Raw genomic sequence first — 23508 nt, 5'->3', positions numbered from 1 at the left:
CTTTCTCTAGTTCCTTTAGGTGTAAGGTTAGATTGTTTACTTGAGATTTTTCTTGTTTCTTTAGGTAGGCTTGTATAGCTATAAACTTCCTTCTTAGAACTGCTTTTGCTGCATCCCATAGGTTTTGGATCGTCGTGTTTTCATTGTCATTTGTCTCTAGGTATTTTTTGATTTCCTCTTTGATTTCTTCAGTTATCTCTTGGCTATTTAGTAACGTATTGTTTAGCCTCCATGTGTTTGTGTTTTTTATGTTTTTTTCCCTGTAATTGATTTCTAATCTCATAGCGTTGTGGTCAGAAAAGATGCTTGATATGATTTCAATTTTCTTAAATTTAGTGAGGCTTGATTTGTGACCCAAGATGTGATCTATCCTGGAGAATGTTCCGTGTGCACTTGAGAAGAACGTGTAATCTGCTGTTTTTGGATGGAATGTCCTATAAATATCAATTAAATCTATCTGGTCTATTGTGTCATTTAAAGCTTCTGTTTCCTTATTTATTTTCATTTTGGATGATCTGTCCATTAGTGTAAGTGAGGTGTTAAAGTCCCCCACTAATATTGTGTTACTGTCGATTTCCTCTTTTTTAGCTGTTAGCAGTTGCCTTATGTATTGAGGTGCTCCTATGTTGGGTGCATATATATTTATAATTGTTATATCTTCTTCTTGGATTGATCCCTTGATCATTATGTAGTGTCCTTCCTTGTCTCTTGTAACATTCTTTATTTTAAAGTCTGTTTTATCTGATATGAGTATTGCTACTCCAGCTTTCTTTTGATTTCCATTTGTATGGAATATCTTTTTCCATCCCCTCACTTTCAGTCTGTATGTGTCCCTAGGTCTGAAGTGGGTCTCTTGTAGACAGCATATATGTGGGTCTTGTTTTTGTATACATTCAGCAAGCCTGTGTCTTTTGGTTGGATCATTTAATCCATTCACGTTTAAGGTAATTATCGATATGTATGTTCCTATGACCATTTTCTTAATTCTTTTGGGTTTGTTTTTGTAGGTCCTTTTCTTTTCTTGTGTTTCCCACTTAGAGAAGTTCCTTTAGCATTTGTTATAGAGCTGGCTAAGTGGTGCTGAATTCTCTTAGCTTTTGCTTGTCTGTAAAGCTTTTGATTTCTCCATCAAATCTGAAAGAGATCCTTGCCGGCTAGAGTAATCTTGGTTGTAGGTTCTTCCCTTTCATCACTTTAAGTATATCATGCCAGTCCCTTCTGGCTTGTAGAGTTTCTGCTGAGAAATCAGCTGTTAACCTTATGGGAGTTCCCTTGTATGTTATTTGTCATTTTTCCCTTGCTGCTTTCAATAATTTTTCTTTGTCTTTAATTTTTGCCAATTTGATTACTGTGTGTCTTGGTGTGTTTCTCCCAGTTTATCCTGTATGGGACTCTCTGCACTTCCTGGACTTGGGTGGCTATTTCCTTTCCCATGTTAGGGAAGTTTTCGACTATAATCTCTTCAAATATTTTCTCGGGTCCTTTCTCTCTCTCTTCTCCTTCTGGGACCCCTATAACGCGAATGTTGTTGCATTTAATGTTGTCCCAGAGGTCTTTTAGGCTGTCTTCCTTTCTTTTCATTCTTTTTTCTTTATTCTGTTCCACAGCAGTGAATTCCACCATTCTGTCTTCCAGATCACTTATCCGTTCTTCTGCCTCAGTTATTCTGCTATTGATTCCTTCTAGTGTATTTTTCATTTCAGTTATTGTATTGTTCATCTCTGCTTGTTTGTTCTTTAATTATTCTAGATCTTTGTTAAACATCTCTTGCATCTTCTCCATCTTTGCCTCCATTCTTTTTCCGAGGTCCTGGGTCATCTTCACTATCATTATTCTGAATTCTCTTTCTGGAAGATTACCTATCTCTACTTCATTTAGTTGTTTTTCTGGGGTTTTATCTTGTTCCTTCATCTGGTACATAGCCCTCTGCCTTTTCATCTTGTCTATCTTTCTGTGAATGTGGTTTTTGTTCCACAGGCTGCAGGATTGTAGTTCTTCTTGCTTCTCAGAAGCTGGGAAATTTTAAAATTTAATCTGAAAACAAGATTGTCTGTCACACTGTGTTTCCTGTTATCATTAAGGCTTTATTTCTTTCTTTTTCAAGATCAGTACATGAATCATACACTGTCACTGTATTTTGTGTGTTTAGGAAATAGTGTTTGTTTACTTATAAAGAACCTAGTGATTCTTGGAGATGTTTCACCCATTTATTCTTCGAACAAATGGAATGAATCAAGAGATTCTTGAAGATTTTAAATTTCTGGTGACTTTGAGTAAGTGTATATGTACCTTTCATTGCTAAAGTATCTATAAAGCATGTTTTAAAATGAAATAATTGTTTTCTCTCTCCTTTTGAATTCTTTTTCATTTTTTTTTTTTTTTGCTTTATTCCTTCTTCACGTAATCTGCTTCCCTTTCTTTTCTATTTTCTTTTCTCTTACTCTCATTTTTTCCAAGAGAGAGGGCAGTATGTGGTGACCTTGTTAAGGGAAACCACAATCTAGGCTGAATTGGATTTACAGTGCCTTGTACTTCTGGCTGAGGTTTAAAATAGCCAGATGTGTCTCGATATAAACAGTTTCCCCAAAGCAAGATAAGACTCCTACTTCTTTATTTATGGTCAGTTTAAAAGTTAGCCCAGATACTATGCCATTATTTTTTTTTTTTTCTGGTGGAGATGAAATACAGGAAAGCATTTTATTATGCAGTTGTTAAGGAACAAAACTTTCACCCACCCACGGAATCCTGCCCAGTTTAACTGAATGAATCTCTGCTGAGAGGACATGTCTTGACCTGTGATAGAGCTGAATCAGTGGGGTCATAAACTATATGCAAATGAGATGAGATTAATAGAGTTTTTCTGGATTTTTAAAAAAGAACCAGACACTTTAAAAGCCTTATAAACTGAAGAACTAAGGTGGTACTTAAAAACAGCCCCCTAGAATCTCCTCTTTTCCTTTAAAGGCTGTGACCAAAGTTCAGAGGGGCCAGGTCTCCTCTCTCCTCCCTTCTGAATGCTGGACATCTTGTCTGAATTTGAATAAAAATCTTTCAGGATGGGAATTTGTTCCAAGAAAGGTTCAGGAAGAGTTTGAAGTTTCTGGGAAAAAACTTGTGTGAGTATGAGTGTGGGTGGGTATGAGCAATGTGTGTGTGCACCTACGTGTATGTGTGTTTGCACGCACATGGGTGTGAGGGTGTGCACACGTGTGTGCATGCCTGTGAACTCATTTGTATGTGGGTGTGTGTGCGTGCACGCGTGTGGATGCCTGTGTGTGGTGTGTTTGGGTGATTGTGTGTATGGGGTGTGGGTGTGTGCCCATGTGTGTGTCTGTGAGCATGTGTGCCTGTGCACTGAGGGCGGGTGAGGCAGCTTCAGCTCAGCCAGTGGCGGAGCAGTTAGTACAGAACTAATAGTGAGAAAGGAAGCGGGGGAGAGACTAGGAAGAGACGCAACCAACCTTATTAACGAAAGCTCAGTTTTGTCCCTGCGGACCCAGCCAGCAGAAGGGACTGGAGAGCTTGGCTCTCTGCCAGGGAGGTCGGGCTCCCTGCAAGCAATTGCAGGCATCCTTGATCATGCCCTTCTCCCAGGGAGCCCTGAGCTTGGCAATCGGGAAGTTTTCAAAGCCGCAGAAGCTGCAGCCCCGGAGAAGACCAGCAAAGACAGTGGAGTGTGTATGTGACCTTCAGTTTTCTATTTTCTTGTTGGGTGGGTTAATGGATTTTTAGTACAAAGAAAGCTAAAACTCAGCTGACCTGAAAGACTGGAATTTCAGCTCTGTTTCCCTCCCTGGGCTGTTTTTCCTCCCCCTTCCTCTCAAAGCCCTTTAAACCAGAGATTACCGGGTCAGTAACTCTTATCCTGCCTGCCTGCGCCAATGGTTTCTAGCTCTTTGGCTTGGCAAGGAAAACCACTACCTGTAAGTATCTGCTTTATGTATTTCCTCTCATCTTGACTGTGAATGTTCTGCTAGAATGCCCCAGAGGTTATCTGTGTGGTAGCTTCACTCGAGTCTGCTTGCAAAAGTTTAATTCTCATGTAAACTCCCAAGGTGGCAAATTGCGGTGTTAAAAAGCCATATGCCCCAAGTGGGAGGCTCTTTATTATGTAACACAAATGTATAACTCTCTTCTGAATCCATCCCCAGCAGCACTCACCAGTGAAATAAACATTTTTACATTCTGTAACTGTCCCCCCTCAAATCAGAATATTTCTTTTCAGCTAAATGAAATGGCAAAAAGAAAAGATGCCAAAATTAACAAAATAGATAATATTCTCATGGTATAAAGATATAGAAATTTGGAGGAGGTGATTTTTGGATACCTTTGCTTTAGTTTAGTTATATTTGGATACATATTTTTTAAAGCATGGTTTCTGTTTTTATGGGGATGAGAGCCGGTGGTGGAGAGGTAACGAAATCATATTGTTCTGAAGTTTCTGACTGATTTTTAAGCTCTTTCTTCTCATTCCTCGGATTTGGTCCAGAGACTTTGGTGCTGTAGTAAATAGTTGTCAGTTTCTTTTAGTTGTCATCTGGATCCCCAAAATAATTTTCAAGGCATTTAATTTTTGTTTCTGTTTTTGTATTTTTTTTTTTTTTTTTAATTATTGTGTGCAGTCTTGTTGTGTGGTGTGAATTATAAAGCTTCAGAAGAACATTTCCGCGGGCTGGTTGGAGTTTATGGCCTGGGAATCTTGCTGGAGAGATTAACCTTTTCAGGACTGTTTCAAAGACCAGAGCTAGAGATCCAAATGCTTTTCAGGTTTCTGCTCTGCAAAACTGATACCACCATACCCTGCTCCGGTTAAAGCTTGAAGATTTGCTTCTTAGTCCCCTGCCTTTGTTTGATCCAAGTGCCTTCAGCATAACACTAAGAAAATGTTAACTACTTTTCCTCTTTCTCTCCATCAGAGATCCTCATAACCCAGTGTACCTAAGAACCACTTGGGTGCTTGGTGTAAGGCAGGTGCTTAGGCCACACCCCGAGAAGAGTTTAGACTTGGGGTGGAGCCAAGAATTTACCCAGGTGATTCTGATGCAGGCGCGATCACACTTGGATGAGCAGTGCTCTACATCGTCCTTGGCAATTAAATTCTTGTCACGTCCTTGGTTAATGTTAAACCTCATACCTAAATAATAAACTTGAGTTTGAGCTGATGTTGAACTTAAGTTATATGAAGCATGGTTTGGCACGCTTGGCCAGCAAACCAGAACTTTTAACCAGCTCTCCCACCAAACTCATCTTTTGTTTTTTCCTTTGCTCCCCCTTTCCATCCTACCTCTCCATTCCCATGAGTGAGAAAGGGAGTCAGGGAAAGGTACCCCAATTCCATGTGGCTATGTGGTCTGACCTACTCCGCATGGATAAGCTATGTTTGTCTTGGAAACTTTAAACCCAAGGGTATTCTTAATTCTTTATCAACTCGCAGGGGATACTGTGCTCCTGGGGCTGAGTTGGGCTGAACTGAGCTGGATTATTTCTGGGGACTGTTCAGGAGCAGTTTAATTCCTAGAAATTTGTTTTGATTGGACCAACCCACAAGAATCGGGAGAAATAGGAAATGATACCTCCATCATGTTGAGGTCCTCATTTGACAGCATATGAAAGTAGGAACTCAGCTTCCATCCCCATCCCCAATGACATTGAATGGCTTGTATATTTATAGTAAAAAGAAAATAGGATGTGGTCATCAGCGCCCCTTCCTTTTTTTCCCTCTCCTCATTCCAAATATTTGTAGGTGCCTGCTACATGGCAGGCTCTGTGCTAGTGCCAAGGACTTAGAAAGATCAGTGTGTATAATATGGATAGACTCTTTGTCTTCCTGGTGTTTCACATCTTAGGTGTTGCCAACCAATCTTGGATGAATCACCTATTCTTGCTAACCTTCTCTTCCTCTGTTAATATAACAAAAGGGTTGAATTCAGTGAGTTTTGATATCTTTCTATCTCTGACATTCTGACATTGATGGATATAGCTCAGTTTCACTGTTTGCTTTGACAGCAGGCCCAAAGATTTGGCTTACAGCTTTTCTTAAAAATTTTTTAAAATACCCTTTAAGTTGTTTTTCTCTCACAAAGAACCAAGACCACTGATCTAGTGAGTTAGACAAATGCCACCTTTCAGAGCACACAGTCATTCCACACAATGGGATCCTGTAACTCACTCGGAAGGCTGTTTCCCTGGGCCAGGTTACGTGGGGTGGCAGCCTCTTATCTTGTCTGAATCTGGTGTTGCTCCCCCTTTGGAGAGCTGGGTGGTCTGAACAGGGCTTGCTGGCTTCCATACTTGCACAGCTTGCTCCCTGACCCTTTCATTCAAGTGATTTAATAGCTTTTGTGCAACTAGGTGAGAGGCTCAAACAGAGACCTTTGAGGGGCTGGAGAAAAAAAAAACAACAACTCCCTAATGAAATCTCGCCTTTTGTCTGTACTAGAGTTTCTCTTACTGCAGTGACTGGGGCAACATTTCAAAGCGTTCTAAAACTTGGCCATCAAGATAAGAATATCAAAATATAGCTGTGATCTATGTGTTTTTCTGACAAACATAGCCTCCAGCTATCTGAAGATACTGTGTTTGGATGGGAAAGTGCTCACTGGAGGACAGAGTACAGGGATCTTGCAAAGTTAGGATATTTTTGACAAAACGTTCTTGGCTTCTCATTGGTAAGCTTAATGGAGATGGCAAAATAGACTTTGGTTTCCCTTTTACCCCTCCCTATTTCCGGAGTTGCTGATACAGTGTCAAAATACTCCTTTGGTGCATCATCAAAGGCTGCTAAGATTGTTTGTCACTCTTCACTCTCAACTTTATCCTTGAAACCTTCCTATCTGGCTTCCTTAGAGACTGGGGCAGGTAACACTCCAGGGCTCACTAAGCTCCAAGTCCTTCCATTGGTGCAGTCTACTTCCCTGGGATCCCATCTCTGCATCCTATCAAGTGTTATCAGCTGCTCAGTCCTTATAGATGCTCCCTGAATCCTTCTCTTACAATAAATAAACCAGGGCTTTGCCTCATGAGGTCACACTCAATGCCATGGTATTTTCATTCCAAAGTCTACATTTCTTGTTAGCACAAAAATTCTTAATAAATTATTGATAATTATTGATATAATTGTTATTAATTATTGATATAAGCCAAAATCATTAAGTAGTTAGGATAATTTCAGAAAGGATCAGAATTCCCAGATGAGGATTCATCCAAATGTTTAAAAGTTGTTGTTTCCTATCAAATCCTGTTCATTGCCTAGATTTCCTTTTTTTTTTTTTTTCCGTGAAAGTGATTCTTCTCGTAAAAACAACACAGCAAAAACAGAAGAGCAGTGCTTTAGTTCTGTTCTATATAAATCTTCTCTTCTGTTATAACATGGTAGGATGAAATAGTTTGTCAAATAGGCATTAGTGATTGTTTTGAAACCAAAAGGTAGTGTTGATAGGAGAGCCCTACCAAATATGGAATCAGAGGGTGGTGTAGTAGGAAAAAAGAATGGCCTTTGAATAAATTTCAACTGGATTCCAACCCTAGGCTGTGATGTTCTTTGGTTCTGTGATGTTGGCCAAATTACTTACTAGTTTCCTTGGGAGTAAAACAAATACATTGATACTTACCTCACCAGGTGTTTGGAAGGGCTAAAGGACATTTGGAAAGCACCCAGCATGCTGCATGACATATAAGTTCTCAATAAATATTTCTTCTTTAGGAGAGGACTAACAGGTGTGAAGGCTGGAAAGAATCAAACATGTGGCGAGCCCGGCAATTTATAGGTGAAGAGAAAAGAGAAATGGGAAATAGAGCTTTCTTCCAGACCTCATGGGCTGGGCAGGATAGGTCTCCATCCACCACTTCCTCGGCCTATAACTCTGGGCAGCAGCCTCGTTCTCCTTGATTCCTTCTTCCAGATTAAGTAGAAGCATGAAACAAATCCATGAGCTCACACACTACCAAAGGGATTCGTTAAGGAGAAAACAAAGGCAATGTGAATATCATTCTGTCCTTTTCTTCCTGACCCTTCAGAACTGGAGACTTGTATAGACATTTCACATAAATATCTGAGGAGAAGAATCATTTTGTTTTCTCTTGGGATTTTTCTCCACTGTAGCAAGCGGCCTAACCTCAGGGGAAAGTATTTGTTTGAGATTTTGAAACTGTGCAATTGCCCCATGGTCAGCCTAGGAGCTATCACCAAGTGGAAAGAAACAGCCATTCAAGCATGTGGCGTGAGCTCTTGCTCTCCCTCTCTGTCTCTGTCTCTCTCTGTCTCTCACTCTTCTACCAGTTTTTCTTTTAAGTCCAAAGTTTGCATTGGGGTAAGTCAGTCTCTCAACTGATACGTATTGATCTTCTCTGTGCCAAACCCTGTGACCAGGACTGGAGATGTTTGAGTGAGCAGAACAATCATGGTTGTTATCTTCAAGAAGCTTACAGACTAAGGTCAAAGGCAGACATGTATAAATGACTGCAAATAAACATTTAAATGCCTGTAGGTGTGCAACATGTGGTAAGGGGTATTGCAGGATTCTACGCAAGCAGTTAAAACTGGTCTGGGAGGTTGAGACCTGAAGGATGGGTAGAATTTAGCCAAATGGAGTGGTAGGTGGGAGAGGGGAAAAGGGCATTCATGGCAGATGGGACAACATGGATGAAACATGTAAAGGCCTAGAATGGGCGGTGCCGCGAGTTTAAGGAAGGAACGAAGACCTGAGTGACTAGCTTGTCAGTGGCAAGGAGGAGAGTCGTGTGAGAAGAGGCTGGAGAGGTGGCAGGGGACAAGCACACAGGGAAATCCAGTCTCACAGTTAAAAGGGACCCCAGAAAGCACCTAATCCACACTCCCTCCCTGAGACAAAGACCCCTTCCTGTGTCTATACCTCAGCCCTCGCCATTACTGGACAGCTCTGAAGGAAAGTTCTTTCTGAGGGGAAGCTGAGATTCACCCATCCTCCCTGTTTCTGCACACGGGAACAACAGGATAAAGTCACTCCTCCTGCAGGTGTTTGAAGAAAATTTTTTTTTTTTCATAAATTACTGCCCAAGTAAATCTTCTCTTTCCCATACATTTGCAATTGATTTTTTGGAATGTAAATTTATATGTTTGTGCTTGTTGAAAGTGAACTTGCTGGCTTCAGCCCATCATTCCAACCTCCATTATCCAGGACGTCGATCTTGATTATGCCCTCAGTGGTAACAGTTAACCTTCCTGGATTTTTGCTGTCTGTGAATTGGATAAGCTTGTTTCTATATCTTTGTTTAGGAATTTGGAAAATTGTTTAACCAGAAGGAGCCAAAAATGGAGCTATGGGCACCACTCAAGATGTTACTCACAGAAATGTCCAGGTATAAATGAGAAGAGCTCAAAGATGTTAATGTGTGTTCATAGTCTTGTTTTGACAAGAATGCTAAAAGCACAGTTCAACCATCATTGCTGATTTTCATTTATTGATACATGTGTTGAATGCATATCACATGCAACAGACAGGTCTGTCCTCCTACACCATCATGTAGGATATGATAAATGCCCCATGATGGGTTTAAGTAAAATGTGACTTTTTTGCAATAGCAGAAACCAAATGGAATGATCAGGTCTTAGGGCATCTTGGAGGAGGCATTTCACAAGCCATTGATATGTGAGAAAGATTTTAATAAGGATGGAAGCAAAGACATTCCAGGCAGGGGGCAGACATGAGCAGGGGCTTACAGGTGGGAAGTGTCAAGCAGGTCACCGTGAATGTGTAACTGAGGTTACGGGAGAGGGAGGGCTGTGGTTGGGGCTACATAAGCCTAGAGGTGATGGCCAAAGACCATGCGAGTGGATATGTAGTGAGAAGCCAGTTGAGGTCAGATTTTTAAAAAATATGGTATTTTCAATGATACAATGTGACCAAGAGAGGAGAAAACAAGGTGGAAAGAAAAGGAAGAGAAGATAAAAGAGAAAGAGGCATTGGTGAGGTAGAAGGAGAAGTGGGGAGTATACTGAGTCCATAAACTAGGAGAGAAGAAATTGTGCAGAAAGTGTGGGTGTAGCGCATTGTTGGGCGCTATAGAGATCAGAGAGGATTGTTGGAGAAAAGTTCAATTTGCTGTAACAATTAGGAGGTCACTGGCAGCCTTTGAGACAGCTATTTCAGTGGACTGGTGGCAATCAAAATCAAGGGTCCTTTTAGGAAATACAAGGCTGGTGAAGGAGTGGGTAGAGAGAGCGTTTTAAGGAGATAGGATAGTTGGTCAAGACGAGGTATATAATGGGAAAGGGGAAAAGAAAATGTTTGATGAGGATTAGTAGTTAATAGTCACAATAACAATGTGCTTAGATGTGCCCACCCTAATGACCTCATTTTAATTTTAATTTTCCTCCTTACAGACTCTATCTCTAAATATAGTCACATTCTGAGGTACTGGGGGTTAGGAATTCAATATATGAATTTTGGGGGAACAAAATTCAGCCTATAACACCATACCAGCACATCAAGGCCTCCTCCTGGCGTTAGTTAGCTGATCTTCCAAATTCTCTAGACATTACTGCAGCAAAAGAAAATAGAATAAAACTTGTAGCCACATAAACCCACATTTAAAAATCAGTTTAGTTTCTGCTTTATAGATGTTAAAAAAAAAAATCAGTTTATAGTGCACTCTGGATTTAGAGCTTGGCTTCAGGATGAGGTGACAGAGAAACTTCCTCAAGCAGGACTACCTTTGAACTTTCTGGGTTCTTTATTTAAAAAAATGGTTTTCTATAAGTTTGCAAACTTTGGGCTTAAAGGTTTCTTTCTGCAGGAATTCTTAGAGCCTTTAGTAAGCTCATATTACATTGTAAATCTTTAAAAGATTTTGGCATTCTGTGCTTCACATATATTTGGATATAGAAGACTTATGTGGAAAACTTTTTAATGTCTCCAACATGTGCATTTTGAAAAACACAGTTTGCAAAATGTGGCCTTTATCAGCCAGATAGACATTGAAGTGTTGAAAAATCTAGGAAATGAGACCTTCTAATGAGTTTGTGTGGTCATCAAAGATTCATCTTTGTAATCTTTCCCTTGATGGTACAGCCTGAGGGACACTTTCTCTACACAGAGTGAAAATTAAGGTGTAAACTAGTACCATCTTTCCAAGTAGCATGCATATCAAGAGCCTCAAAATAAGTTTTATACCCTTTGATCTTATGATTCCACTTCCAAAAGACTATCAAAAGGAAATAACGAGAAAAATAAGCTAATTTAATGAAGGATTTTTCATCACAATCTATTGACATAGTAACTAGTTCAGCACAACAATGGAATGACTCTAGAAATCCATGTAGAGCATGTAGTGCACAGATGAAAAGTAAGATCACAAGGAATGTTTAATAATACAGAAAATGGTTAGAATAGAATGTTATGTAACTGGAAAAGAATGATACACTACTCTTTTTGTAGTGTGGTTCTAATTAAGTTTAAAAACTGTAGATACATATACATACTTATGAAAACCAAAGGGCATTTTCTTTGGGTGTCGGGAAAGTGTTATTTTTTCCTTTTCTTTATGTTTTTATATTTTTATCCTTTAGTTAATGAGCATGCATTTCTTTTATACACATAAAAGGAAGTTATTTTCAGAAAAAACAGGTAAATAGATGAAGGATATGGACTAGTTGATTTCTGAGTTTTCTCGTAAACCACACATCTGTGATTTAGATTACATTTTAGAAAAAGTTGCAGAGTGAAGGAAGCAGAATGTTATAAACAAAATCAACATGTATTTTATTAATTTAATAGACTGGAATTTTGAAGTGGCCTGTTTGCCTTGAGGCCTTTAAACAGTGCTTGTAGTGTAAGGAGTTGGAACACTCAGATGCTGGTAGGCAAGGTATCTGCATTAATTATATGTTCTTAAAGTAACAGCTACTTCCTTGAGAGAACATTGCCTCCACTGAAATATTTTTTTTAATAATTTATTTTATTTATGTATTTTTGGCTGCATTGGGTCTTTGTCGCTGTGTGCAGGCTTTCTGTAGTTGCGGCGAGCAGGGACTACTCTTGCTGCGGTGCGTGGGCTTCTCATTGTGGCTTCTCTTGCTGTGGAGCATGGGCTCTAGGCACGTGGGCTTCAGTAGTTGTGGCACGTGGGTTCAGTAGTTGTGGCTTGTGGGCTCTAGAGAGTAGGCTCAGTATTTGTGGCTCATGGGCTTTGTTGCTCCGCAGCATGTGGGATCTTCCCAGACCAGGGATCGAACCCATGTCCCCTGCATTGGCAGGTGGATTCTTAACCACTGAGCCACTAGGGAAGACCGCCTCCAATGAAATTTTAACTCGTGCAACAGCCATCAGTTGCTGTCTGGGACCATAAAGGAAGTTGTTAAGGGTTTGCATACTGTAGGAAAAAGACTCCAGGGATAGTGAAGGAATTGCAAAGAGTATATGATTTTGTTGTAATGCAAAGTGGTATAATATAGCAGTTAAGTGCACAGGTCCTGGGGTCGGCAAATATGGGTTATAAGACTCTGGAGTCAAGCTGATGACTTGAGGCAAGTAACGTAAACCTCTTTGTACCTCATTTTCCAAATCTGTAAAATCACTGTCTACTTCCTAAAACCATTATAGGAATTAAACAAGATAATGTATGTAAAGTCCTTTGAACAACACCTAATCCATAGTAAGCACTTAATAAATGTTCGTTTTTTATTATGATTATGATGTCACTTCCTTAAGTCACTGTTTATAAAATCAGAATAATAATAGAAACGGCTTTATAGGTTTGTTGTGAGAAATAAATGAAAACAAATATATAAAGAATATAGTCCAGTACCTGTATACAGTAAGTAAAAAGTACTAGTAAACAAAAAATGAGAAAAGGAAGATACAGTCAGCCTTCCATATCTGTGCATTCTACATCCGTGGATTCAGCCAACTATGGATTGAAAATATTTGAAAAAAAAATTCCAGAAAGTTCCAAAAAGCAAAACTTGAATTTGCCTGGCAACTATTTACACAGCATTTACATTGTATTTACAACTAGTTACATAGCATTTACATTGTATTAGGTATTATAAGTAATCTTGAGATGATTTAAAGTGTGTGGGAAGATGTTCATAGATTATACGTAAACACTTCGCCACTTTATATAAAGGACTTGAGCATCATCGTGGCGTTTGGTATCTGTGGAGGGTTGGGGGGTTACTGGAACCAACCCCTGTGGATACTGAGGAACAACTGTACTATAAATTGTTAAGGAAAATCAATCTTAGAAGTCGCAAGCTATTTTTTTCTTCTCCACGATTCTATTCTCCCTACCAGAGAGAATTCACTCCGGAAATCCTGCGTTGGGTAAGATCGCCACGGATTCTCCACCCCTGTGGGGGGCATTGAACAATTAAAGCCCCATAAGAGGTGATGAGCTTCTTGAAAGAGAAGAACCTGCTTTGTATTTGCCCTCTCCCAGGGCTGCTTTTGCAGTGAGACTGTCGGCACAGAGGAGGACAGAGCCCTTCCCCAGGGTGCCAGAGACCTGCTTCTCCCAGGCTCTGCTGCCTCCGGCTGTGACCTTGGGCCAGCCTTAGACTGACTCCTTGTTGCTTATAACAAGGTGCAATTAGACTTCTCTGTCTCTCTCAGGGAAGGAAAGTCAGAGGAGGCAGTGGATCTGAAGTCCTTGGTAAAATCTAAGTCTTGATTTCCTCAACTACTACACAAAGAAGAGAACCACTTTCTCTGAGTTTAGACAGTTAGTTGTTCCCTTGGGGGACAGTTCTCCTGATTTCCAGTTCATTGCTCTTGGGTGAATCAATTTATGTCACATATGGTTCGGAATCATTTCAGTTATTCTATGGATAATTATATTCAGTTATGAGTTTATGCTTGAAACTTTTACATTTGATTCATATGAATTATTTTGGAAATCAATTTGAGTGAAAATCATGATGATTTAAAAAATTCATTATAAGTAATCCCATGGTGGCTTCTATGTTTCTTCTGACTGGTATTTTAAAGATTTTAATGTAGAATACAAGTCAGAAAATCTTCACTGGCTTTCTTACCAGTCTAGTCAAGGATATCAAAATCTCTCTATGTTTGAGTGGGTGGGAATGGGTTGATCCTGAGTTGGCTATTTTTTTACTCAAAATGCCACTTCTCTATTAGTTTATTTTCTTTCTTAAAGACTATAGGGTACTTGTAGGATCTGAAGCTGTGAGTCATGAGGTAATAGCTTCAAGCACAGGGAAGATAAAATGTTCCATTGTTTACATCATCTTTTCTTGATTGGTAATAACTACCTGGAGTGCTGAGAAGAGTATCAGACCAGTAGGAGTTCTGCAAATAGCAAAGCAAGCCAGCAAAAGGCTATGATAGATTATTGATATCTTTTTTTTTTTAAATTAATTAATTAATTTATTTTTGGCTGCGTTGGGTCTTTGTTGCTGTGCGTGTGGGCTTTCTCTAGTTGCGGCGAGCGGGGACTACTCTTGCTGCGGTGCGCGGGCTTCTCATTGCGGTGGCTTCTCTTGTGGTGGAGCATGGGCTCTAGGCGCACGGGCTTCAGTAGTTGTGGCTCGCGGGCTCTAGGTATGTGGGCTTCTGTAGTTGCGGTGCACAGGCTTAGCTGCTTCGTGGCATATGGGGTCTTCCCGGACCACGGCTTGAACCCGTGTCTCCTGCATTGGCGGGTGGATTCTTAACCACTGCGCCACCAGGGAAGTCTGATTATTGATATCTTGATATCTGTGCTGGGCGCAGGATGGGGAAAGTGCTTCTCTTGTGTCATGTAGCTTCCATTGTAAAATTCCACAGAGGAACAATAGTAAATATGATTCTCTTCAGGGCACATCGTTAACATTGACCATCAAGAAGTTCCATTGCAGAAAGAGCCTGGGAGGACAGCTGGGGTCCTGCTTTTCCTGTTGTGCACAGATTACCTAAGATAAATGACAGGAGTACCATGTTTATATCAGCATGGAGAATACATCCTCCTGTGGTTAAACTGAACATGTAATTATGAAATAAAAACCAGCTCAGCTCTACCAGATGAAATGTTACTGAATCATTTTCTTCTGTTCAGGAATTTACTAAGAAAGAAAGAAATTTACTAAGAAAGAAAACTTTTTGAAGTTTTATAAGGAAGAACTCAGAGCAGGATGGTTTTCCACTTTCCAAAACATCTTTTCACATTTTTGTTGGCTTGTAGAGATATCCTTTGAATACATGATTTCCACATGAAGAAAAAAGGCAAGGGTGGGAAATGGCCTGTAAGAGCATAACTGATTTGCAGGATGACGCGAGGATTGTGAAATGCTGAGAAGCAGCTGAATCACACAAGCAAGCAGACAGGATTTGTTTCTATTGCAGCATCAAATTAAGTCCCATGTGGCTAAAAGGCAGTTGGTTTACAAGCTCCCTTGTAGAATCTGGCCACCTTTCTACTTCCCCTTCCAAAGCTCCCCCTGATTCTGCTGACGCTCTGGCTGCCCACATCAGTGATGAGAGCAAGCTACAGACAGCTGGATTCCGAGGATCTGACTTGGCCCTATGTTGGGATTAAGCAAACAGAGTTCTCAAGATGTGTTAGGTTTCCCACTAGGGTGTTGTCAAGTAAATGTTGGCTGCCTCTGAACATTGTAATTTTGTACCAGAAACAAGACAATTCTGTCATCTTCTTTAGTGGAGATAAAAAATCCATCATCATCTGAAATCTTGTTTGACTTAGAATCCTGATTTCCATTGCTATTGTTCTGTGTGGGTTTTGTTTTTTTGTTTTGCCTTTTCCCTCTCTGTTCATCCAAATCCTTTTCTCTTTCTCCTCCACTGCCACCTTCTTCAAATGAAAAATCAGAGCAATATTTTCCATGGAAATATTCCATACTTGGCATTTCCTAACCCCAAGAGAAAAATGCAAGCACAAAATTAGAATGTAAATAAAACACAAATAAAGCATACTCTTTCTGATCTTTATGGCACCTAATTTGGTAGCCCAGTTGATGGAAGGCTGAGTTTTGTTTGATTTTGAGCTTAGAAATTGTTACTCTTGCACTCTTTACCTCCCAGCAGTGTTGCTTCAGGTTGTTTCTGAAATATTAGCGTTCAGTTTCTTACTTCGACCTCCTGTTTTAAGACTGTGAGGAAGAAAAAGAGAAATTTTGAATGTCATTAAAACACACTTTATTTGACTTTTACTGAACCTAATTCTGCCCCCCTTCATCCAGAACCAGGTTCTGCCATTCTGTTTTTCTCGAGACAGGCTTTACTCCCTTATTCCTTTGACATATTTTATAATAATAACATTACATTTATACAGGGCTTTGTAATTAAGAAAATATTTCCACATGGACTATTTCATCTGGCCTCACAGGGGAACTGGAACAGGCAAGACGGATGGCCCCATTTTTGAAAGAGGAAACAGATGTTCAGAAAAACCAGGGTTAGAATCCAGATCTTCAGATTCAGGTCTTCCCTTCCCATATCACTGTGGCACGGGGAGCCACAGAAATAGATTTCCTTTTCTTTCTCTCTTGTCTCTTCCTGGTAGATGAACATTAGAATCTTGGTCTTTGACCTTATCTGCTCATTAAGGACTTACTATGCTATAATTAGAAAATGAGCTATTTCCCCATATGCTGTAGGAAAGAAGTTAAAATATTTACCTGATTTGTGACTAAACAAAATTAACAGAAAATCTTGAAGAATAAGGTGGTTATTAACAGTGTAAAGTTACGCTGGTTTATTATGCCCATTGGAAGGTCTTGCATTTTCATGATTTTAATGATTTCTGCACATGGATACTGAAATATTTGTCAGAAGGTGTAGACAAAAATGCCGTCTTTCCTGTTTAACAGTAGGTTAAACAGGAAAGAAGTTTACATTCTCTGCCATGTAAGATTCTGGCAGAGTGGGCTGGTGTGGTGACTTCACTTTGCAAATGTCCCAAACACGCGGGCTCCTTCTGGCTCACAGCTCTGCTAGCCTGAGGTATGGCTCTCTTTTTTATGGGCAGGGCAGCCTCCTCAATCTGGGTAACAAGAGGGAGAGAAGCATAAAGATAAATCCATGAAAAAAAAGGAAGAACGAGGTCGCTAGGGAGCGAAGGTAGACAAAAAACAGGTCCCAGGACTGGACCCTAGGCTCCCCAACATGAAAAAGTCAGAGATTCTAGGAACAAGCATCAAGGGAGAAGGGAGATGAGAAGAATGCCTGAGAGTATAGAGTCCTTGCAGCCTTTATGGGTTAATTTAATTCATTTAAAATCTCAGAAAGCCAAGTTTTTTCTCTTATCTCTCAGTTTTGGGTGATGCCTACTCGCCCTGTTGCTTCTCTTCTTTGTGAAAGCGCTGCTTTTTTGAATGATCTTAGATGCCAAAGGTGAATGGAAACAAGTTGTGAAAGTTCAACAAGCAGGTTTGCATTCTTGCCCAAACAAGCCAGCCTAATTCAGCCTGAGTGTGGGCAACATGGTCAGTGGGTGGACGGGACTGTTTTATTTGGGGACCGACACCATAAAAAACAGGCTGCTCTGTGAAGTGTGCACCCGCCCGCCCCCAGGTGTTAGGTGACATGTCGTGCACTGTCTCAAATGTGAAAGGTTTCAAACAGGGACAAGAGAATGAGCCTTCCCTTAATATATTAGAGGTGGGCAATAGTGGCATTTTTGTCTACACCTTCTGACAAACATTTCAGGATCCATGTGCAGAAATCATTAAAATCATGAAAATGCAAGACCTTCCAATGGGCATAATAAACCACCATTATGGTTTATCATGGATAACTAATCGTGGATATGATTGGTTCACCTAATCATATTTTGGGATTAAAGATATATTTCAATACCTTGCAATTTGGATAAAATCATTTCTGTTCTTATAGGACACAGAGAAATAATCATGAAATTCTAAGTGGTTAAAATAGAAAAAAAGACTGCACTTGTGCAAATTCTATACCTTCTATGTAATTAGCATTGTAGATGATGTATAAATGCATGCACATCTGCCGTGTCATTAGCTGTGTACGTTGAAGCTACGTTACTGGATTCCTAGTCCTTGTTACACCTAAACAAAACCCCAAATGTTCACTTAGGAAAAATATCTTTTCTCCAATTTCCACTCAAGCGTTTCTTAGGTGTCTTCATTGCCCAGCAAAGTCAAAATTGTGCCCATGTGACAAATTATTAAGCCTTTTTTTTTTTTTAAGTGGGTAGCACTGATTTAGAATTAATCACGTTTTCAAACAGTGGGCAAGTAATTCTATCAGCTCTCTTGCACAAATGAGGTTGCAGTCCTCATTTATCAAGTGAGAAGACAAAAGCAAAGAGTTCAGCAACTTCTTCTGAACGCAGAGGAGCAAACGCTGCCCTTGGCCATGAGGCGGGCTGCCTCCTGTCGGACCACACAACTGACGTCCCGGTTGGGACCCGTTGAGTCCGGAAGCAGGAGTTACCGCCGGGGACTGAAATGGCTGCATTGCCTTTCAGATGCCCCTGGAGGTCAAGTTAGTTTATTTGTTTTTAATTTAGCTGAAATTACAGGCTGGTTGAAAGATTCCTTTGTCGGTGGGGGTCTTTTGAATAAGCCACATAAACCTTTTGGTTTCTCTCTCACTTTCCTCCAACTCCTCGTCCCATTTGCAGGATTAAAAAAGCACTTGGGAGGCACATTAATCTTGCCGGGCGTTGTCAGGAGTGATCAGCGAGTTTTATTAAAAGCTCTGGGACTGCCTGAAAGACCTCCTTGTCTGAGTTTGAAATGAAAGGGACGTGTTAAGATCTTGGGGCACATTGTCGGGACCCATTGCCCTGCCCCTTGGACTATGAGCTGACACCCCCGGAGAAAGCACAGAAGCCCTCCTTTGTGGAAGGGATTGCACTGGTGGATGGAAACGAGTTGGCCCCTGTCGGCATGAGCTGTCTAAGCTGGGGTGGGCTCAGTGCCCTGCTGCTGCTGCTGAGGCTGCTCCCAGGATGGGCCAGCCCCTCCCTCATCCGTGTTAACCGAGGGGTCAGGGTGATGAAGGGCAGCTCCGCCTTCCTGTCTCAGGATGACCTGAAGTTCGCCATCCCCAAAGAGAAAGATGCCTGCAAAGTGGAAGTTGTGATGAATGAGCCAATAACCCAGAGGGTTGGGAAACTAACTCCACAGGTAGGTCATATCCGAGATATGCTATTTACTAGTGTGTATGAATGAGAGTGTGTGAGAATGTTAGGGAGGGGGAGGGGGGAGAGAGAGAGAAAGAGAGAGAGAGAGAGAGAGAGAGAGATAAAGCTCTTCCTTCAAGCTACCAGAGGTGAGTGTTGTAAGATGTTCAAATTTGAAATGGTGGAGCTGCAGTTAGCGGGCATAATACTGCACTGTTTTTTCTATGCAAGGTGAAACCTGTTAAAAAAATTTTTTTTGAGGTATAATGACATATAACATTAGTTTCAGGTGTACGAGGTAATGATTTGAGATTGGTCAAACCTGTTTTTTGAATGTTCTTGGCTGACTGTGGATTACAGCCCTGAAACCAACAGGAGTTACTCCTATTTATGTCAACCCCTTTGGAGGAAGGCCGGTTCGAACAGATATGGATGGATGCATTTTTTAAATTAGTAATGCACCAAACTGACAAGTCTTTCCAATTTATCCTCTCTTATTGATGAAAACTTGTGTAAATATTACCAGCTCTTTGACCTTATAAAACAGCTAATCATCCAGGAAAAGGCATAATGGTAAGGGAATCATGTACTTCTTATTTTAGGTACATCGCCACTCTATGAGAATCTTAGGGGAGAGAGAGAAAAAAACAGAGCGAGGGGGAGAGAGAGAGAAGTAAACGAGAGGGAGAGAGAATGAAAACGGGTTGGAGTGGGCAGTCTCCTGTGTGGTGTGATATGGTCAGCCTTTATGGGACTATTCCTGCCCCAAAATTATCTCACCCATGGCCAGAGTGCCTTTGGATAAGATATCAGGGTTTCAGGACATCTTTAGGACACATTTGTGACTGCAGAATAGCAAAAGTTAAACGCGAAGACATTTTTATCTATTACCATCCCTTGAACATTCCCTTGAGTAAGGGAAGAGATCTGGAAAAGAGATATGAAGACACTTCATTTTAAATATTCATTGTTCTTCAAAAATGTCTTCATAAAATTTTTCTTCCCTTTAATCACAACCATGGAGACCTTGTCATTTAAGGGTGTTCTGTGCTCAATCCTTTTGTAGGGTGGAGTTAGCCTCTAATTCGTTGGGTTTAGGAAAGTCTGTATTATCATACATTTGCTTAAAGAGCTTATCTCTATACACAATAGAAAATTGCTTCCGGTCTTATTACTTGTTCCTACTGTGGTTTAACTTTCTTCTCAAGGCAAACAGTTTTAAGAATATTCAGTGCTGGGTGTGGCTCCTGCTCCTAGCAAAATACAGCATTTCTGTTTGCTGAACTGTGAGCATTAATGTTCTTCCTCTCTATTTGGCTAAAAAAATATTCCATCGGCTTATTCAAAAGTGGTATTAGATGTCATAAAGATGAACTAAAGAGACTGAGATAGATGCTTGCTCAAATTGACATCTCTAGACATTTCCTTTACTTCCCTTACAGTTATAGTTTGATTCTGAAACACATCAGAATGCTGTGGCAGGCTCTCACATTGGGCGTATGGCTCATGTGACTGTGACTAAATGTCTCTCCAGTTTCCTGTGAGATTTTCTTTTGTCAGTCAATGAGCTTCAGATGGGCATCTAAAAAATGTTAGGATGTGCTCATGGCCCCAGGTCACCCTGGTATTCCCATCTGTGTGGTAATTGCAACATCTCCCCACTTTCTCCCAACATAACTTGTGCTGGAAAGTGTGTTGATTGGCACCTATAAGTTAGGGAAAAAGGAGACGCCTGGGATAGCTCATGTCTGGAGCCCCAATGCACTAAATGTGATGAGTAGGTGACATGAATAGGCTCAGCAGCAGGCAGTGGAGCCCTAAGTACAGGCACTGGGGTCAAAAGCAAATCCTTGGAGTTTTTGGGGAGCAGCAAAATAGGACCCTAATCCTAGATGTCTGGGATCCCTGATAGAGCAGAGACCCAGGGCTATATGGAAAAAGGTGGATGCCTTCTAAAGACTGCCGAACTGATAATTTGGTAACCCTTCCAATCAATATATTAAAAAAAATGTGTTCAACATTTATTTAGAAGTAAGGCTGAATATATTTTGTGAGGTAAGAAGAGAGGAAAATTTCCTCCTTGTAGCACACTGGGGTAATCTATGGTCCAGCTGTATTAAGCTCTGGCCCCAAGCATGCAAAACCAAAGGCCTATTATTCACCAGATTCTCCTTCCTTAGAAAGCATTTTGGGGAGGATCTCCTGTTATTTAAACCAGCCTCTGGGGATATCCTCTCCCCATCCCAAATAGCCTATGACTTCTAAACTTTATGACTTCTAAAGTGCTTCATATAGCACTTTCTATGAGAGTAATGAAAAATATCATCATTTTCAGTGACATTTTAATGGTCTTCACCATGTGGCAAGCTCTGAGGCACTGAAGAGCAAAAAGGGACCCATGTGACTAGAACTAGATAAAACATTTATTTGGTCACAAGGGTCAAGTGTTGTGATAGATCTCTAAGTTGTCTCATTTTCAAACTTTCTCTGATTTTTTGGCAAAAATCCATTACTAGAAAGACAACGTGGAACAGAAACAACATATCTGTCTGATTTAGGGAAGTCTGCATTGCAAGGCAAAGGGGCAGGGCTCCAACATCCCCAAAGGGTCCCCTAATGTGCTGATTAAAAGATAATGTTTAGTGTATGTCTATCCAGAGGTACATCTGACATCTCAAACAGATTTATATCATCTAAAGTAAATATGTGATATATAGTTGCTAAAAGTTATTCTGTGGAAAGGAGTCCATTAAAATGTGGAGTTTCGTTGCCTTTTGGTCAAATATGAGAACTGTGTATTATCATGAAATCTGTATGTCCGGAAAACTTTGTTTCTCAAACCACCTGGTGATCTTCCTATTTTTTCATTATGATAATTTCAACAAAAACAAAATTCCTAAGTGAAAACTGCTTTTTTGCAATATGTAGCTGTACTACATCCAGGTTGATGCAGTTCTCCCCAGGGATTTATTTCTCATGGAGTTTTTGAAATTAAGCACAGCCAAGCATAGCCAAGCCAATTATGCACACACAGACACACAGACACATACACACACACACACACACACACACACACACACACACACACACACACAGCCTAAACATTACTCTTTAATAGAGCTTACTAGTAAGTTGAAAGCAGGCTTATTTGGGCCCATTCCTAGCGAGATGACTATATTAACAACACCCTGCTGTGTAATGAACCGTTTCATGTGAGTTATACAGAAAATGTTTTGTTTAACATCTGTTCAATCAGTGTTTTCATTCCATTACTGAAGTTTGTCTTAGGACCAACAGGTTCATTTTCCTATTGGATATTTGGAAAGGGATTTCACTTGGTGCACACGAGTACCTTCTGTCTCGATAACCTTCTCGAGATAGTCAATTAGAGAAGGTCGATGGCAATATGTTTTCCTCATATTTTAGGACAAGACTTACCCACTCACAGTACTTCTCACACCTGACCCAAAGCAAGAAATTTCCTGGGTGGAAAAGCACCCTCGTTCAGCACTGAGCTTGCTTTTTTGAATAGGAAATGCAGAAGTAAGAAAATATCGCTAGTTTGAACCAGTTTGCTGTCATTAAAGTGAGTAATGAGTTAGGAATGTATGACAATTTAATTATAAATTGTAATTGAAAAACAGTTGAAGTGGAAAAAAAACAAAGCTAGACAGAAAAGGATTTAGCTCTCCTTTGTTTTAGTTAGTAAATTTATGGAATTATGGTTGTCACCTTTTATAAAAGGAAAACATATTACGAAACATAAAACAGATGTTTCTTTTAACAAAGCAGATTGTCTCTTTATTACAGTGACTATTTGTCAATGAAATGGGAAAGGTCTTTCCTTTATCTCCTTCCTTGTTGTCAATTAAAAAGAGGAACCAAAGATGTCTGTAGGAAAAGATCATTTGTATTAGTGAGAAAGTCTTCTCAGGGAGGATTATGTTGTTTGTAAATGTTCGAGGCTGTAACAAGGTACAGGCTAAATAGCATGAACTCAACAATGATGATATGTGAATACCTCGAGGGTATTTCTTAGAACTCTACCAAGTCAGATCGGGCACAATGAGGGTCATGGTGTGATTGGAAGAGAAAACTCTTCTTTTAAAAACTATGACTCCGAGAATATAACAATTAGCAATTTCCTTAGTAGTTCTGAGTAAGGTGATACAGTTAATTATAATTTTGTTTGAATAGAGAAAATTGCCTTGACATTGCTATTTGTCTCATCAGTCATTTCTGCTATTACATAACTAATAAAAGCAGTCTTTTGCAAGTAAATGAAAAACATCTGTGGGTTCTGTTTGGCTCTGATCGACCACAATAGTTTCTGTAGTAAGTGGCTTCATTTTTAAATATAAAAACACTATTTGGAAAAGAAAGCAATAAAAGGAGAATAAAAAAATACAGAGCTAATAC

The 23508-nt window shown here is 40.1% G+C and overlaps 1 protein-coding gene across 8 annotated transcripts in view; it reads left to right on the top strand.

The window, feature by feature from the left end:
* Positions 1 to 3491: 3491 nt before the first annotated feature.
* FREM1 (FRAS1 related extracellular matrix 1) overlaps positions 3492 to 23508 on the top strand; it is a 197453-nt gene continuing 177436 nt past the window's right edge. For 6 of the 8 annotated variants that reach the window (XM_082467908.1, XM_082467911.1, XM_082467907.1 and 3 more), the window contains exons 1-2: positions 3492 to 3678; positions 18586 to 19093. In XM_082467908.1, coding sequence (XP_082324034.1) covers positions 18854 to 19093 — 240 coding nt within the window. In that variant the 5' untranslated portion in view covers positions 3492 to 3678; positions 18586 to 18853. The other 2 variants (XM_082467909.1, XM_082467910.1) reach the window with 2 other exon arrangements.

The sequence above is a fragment of the Balaenoptera physalus genome (assembly GCF_965194825.1).
Source record: "Balaenoptera physalus genome assembly, chromosome: 7".
NCBI classification, from domain to species: domain Eukaryota; kingdom Metazoa; phylum Chordata; class Mammalia; order Artiodactyla; family Balaenopteridae; genus Balaenoptera; species Balaenoptera physalus.
Note: the sequence above shows the minus strand (reverse complement) of the source record. Positions and strands in the feature narration are given on the sequence as shown.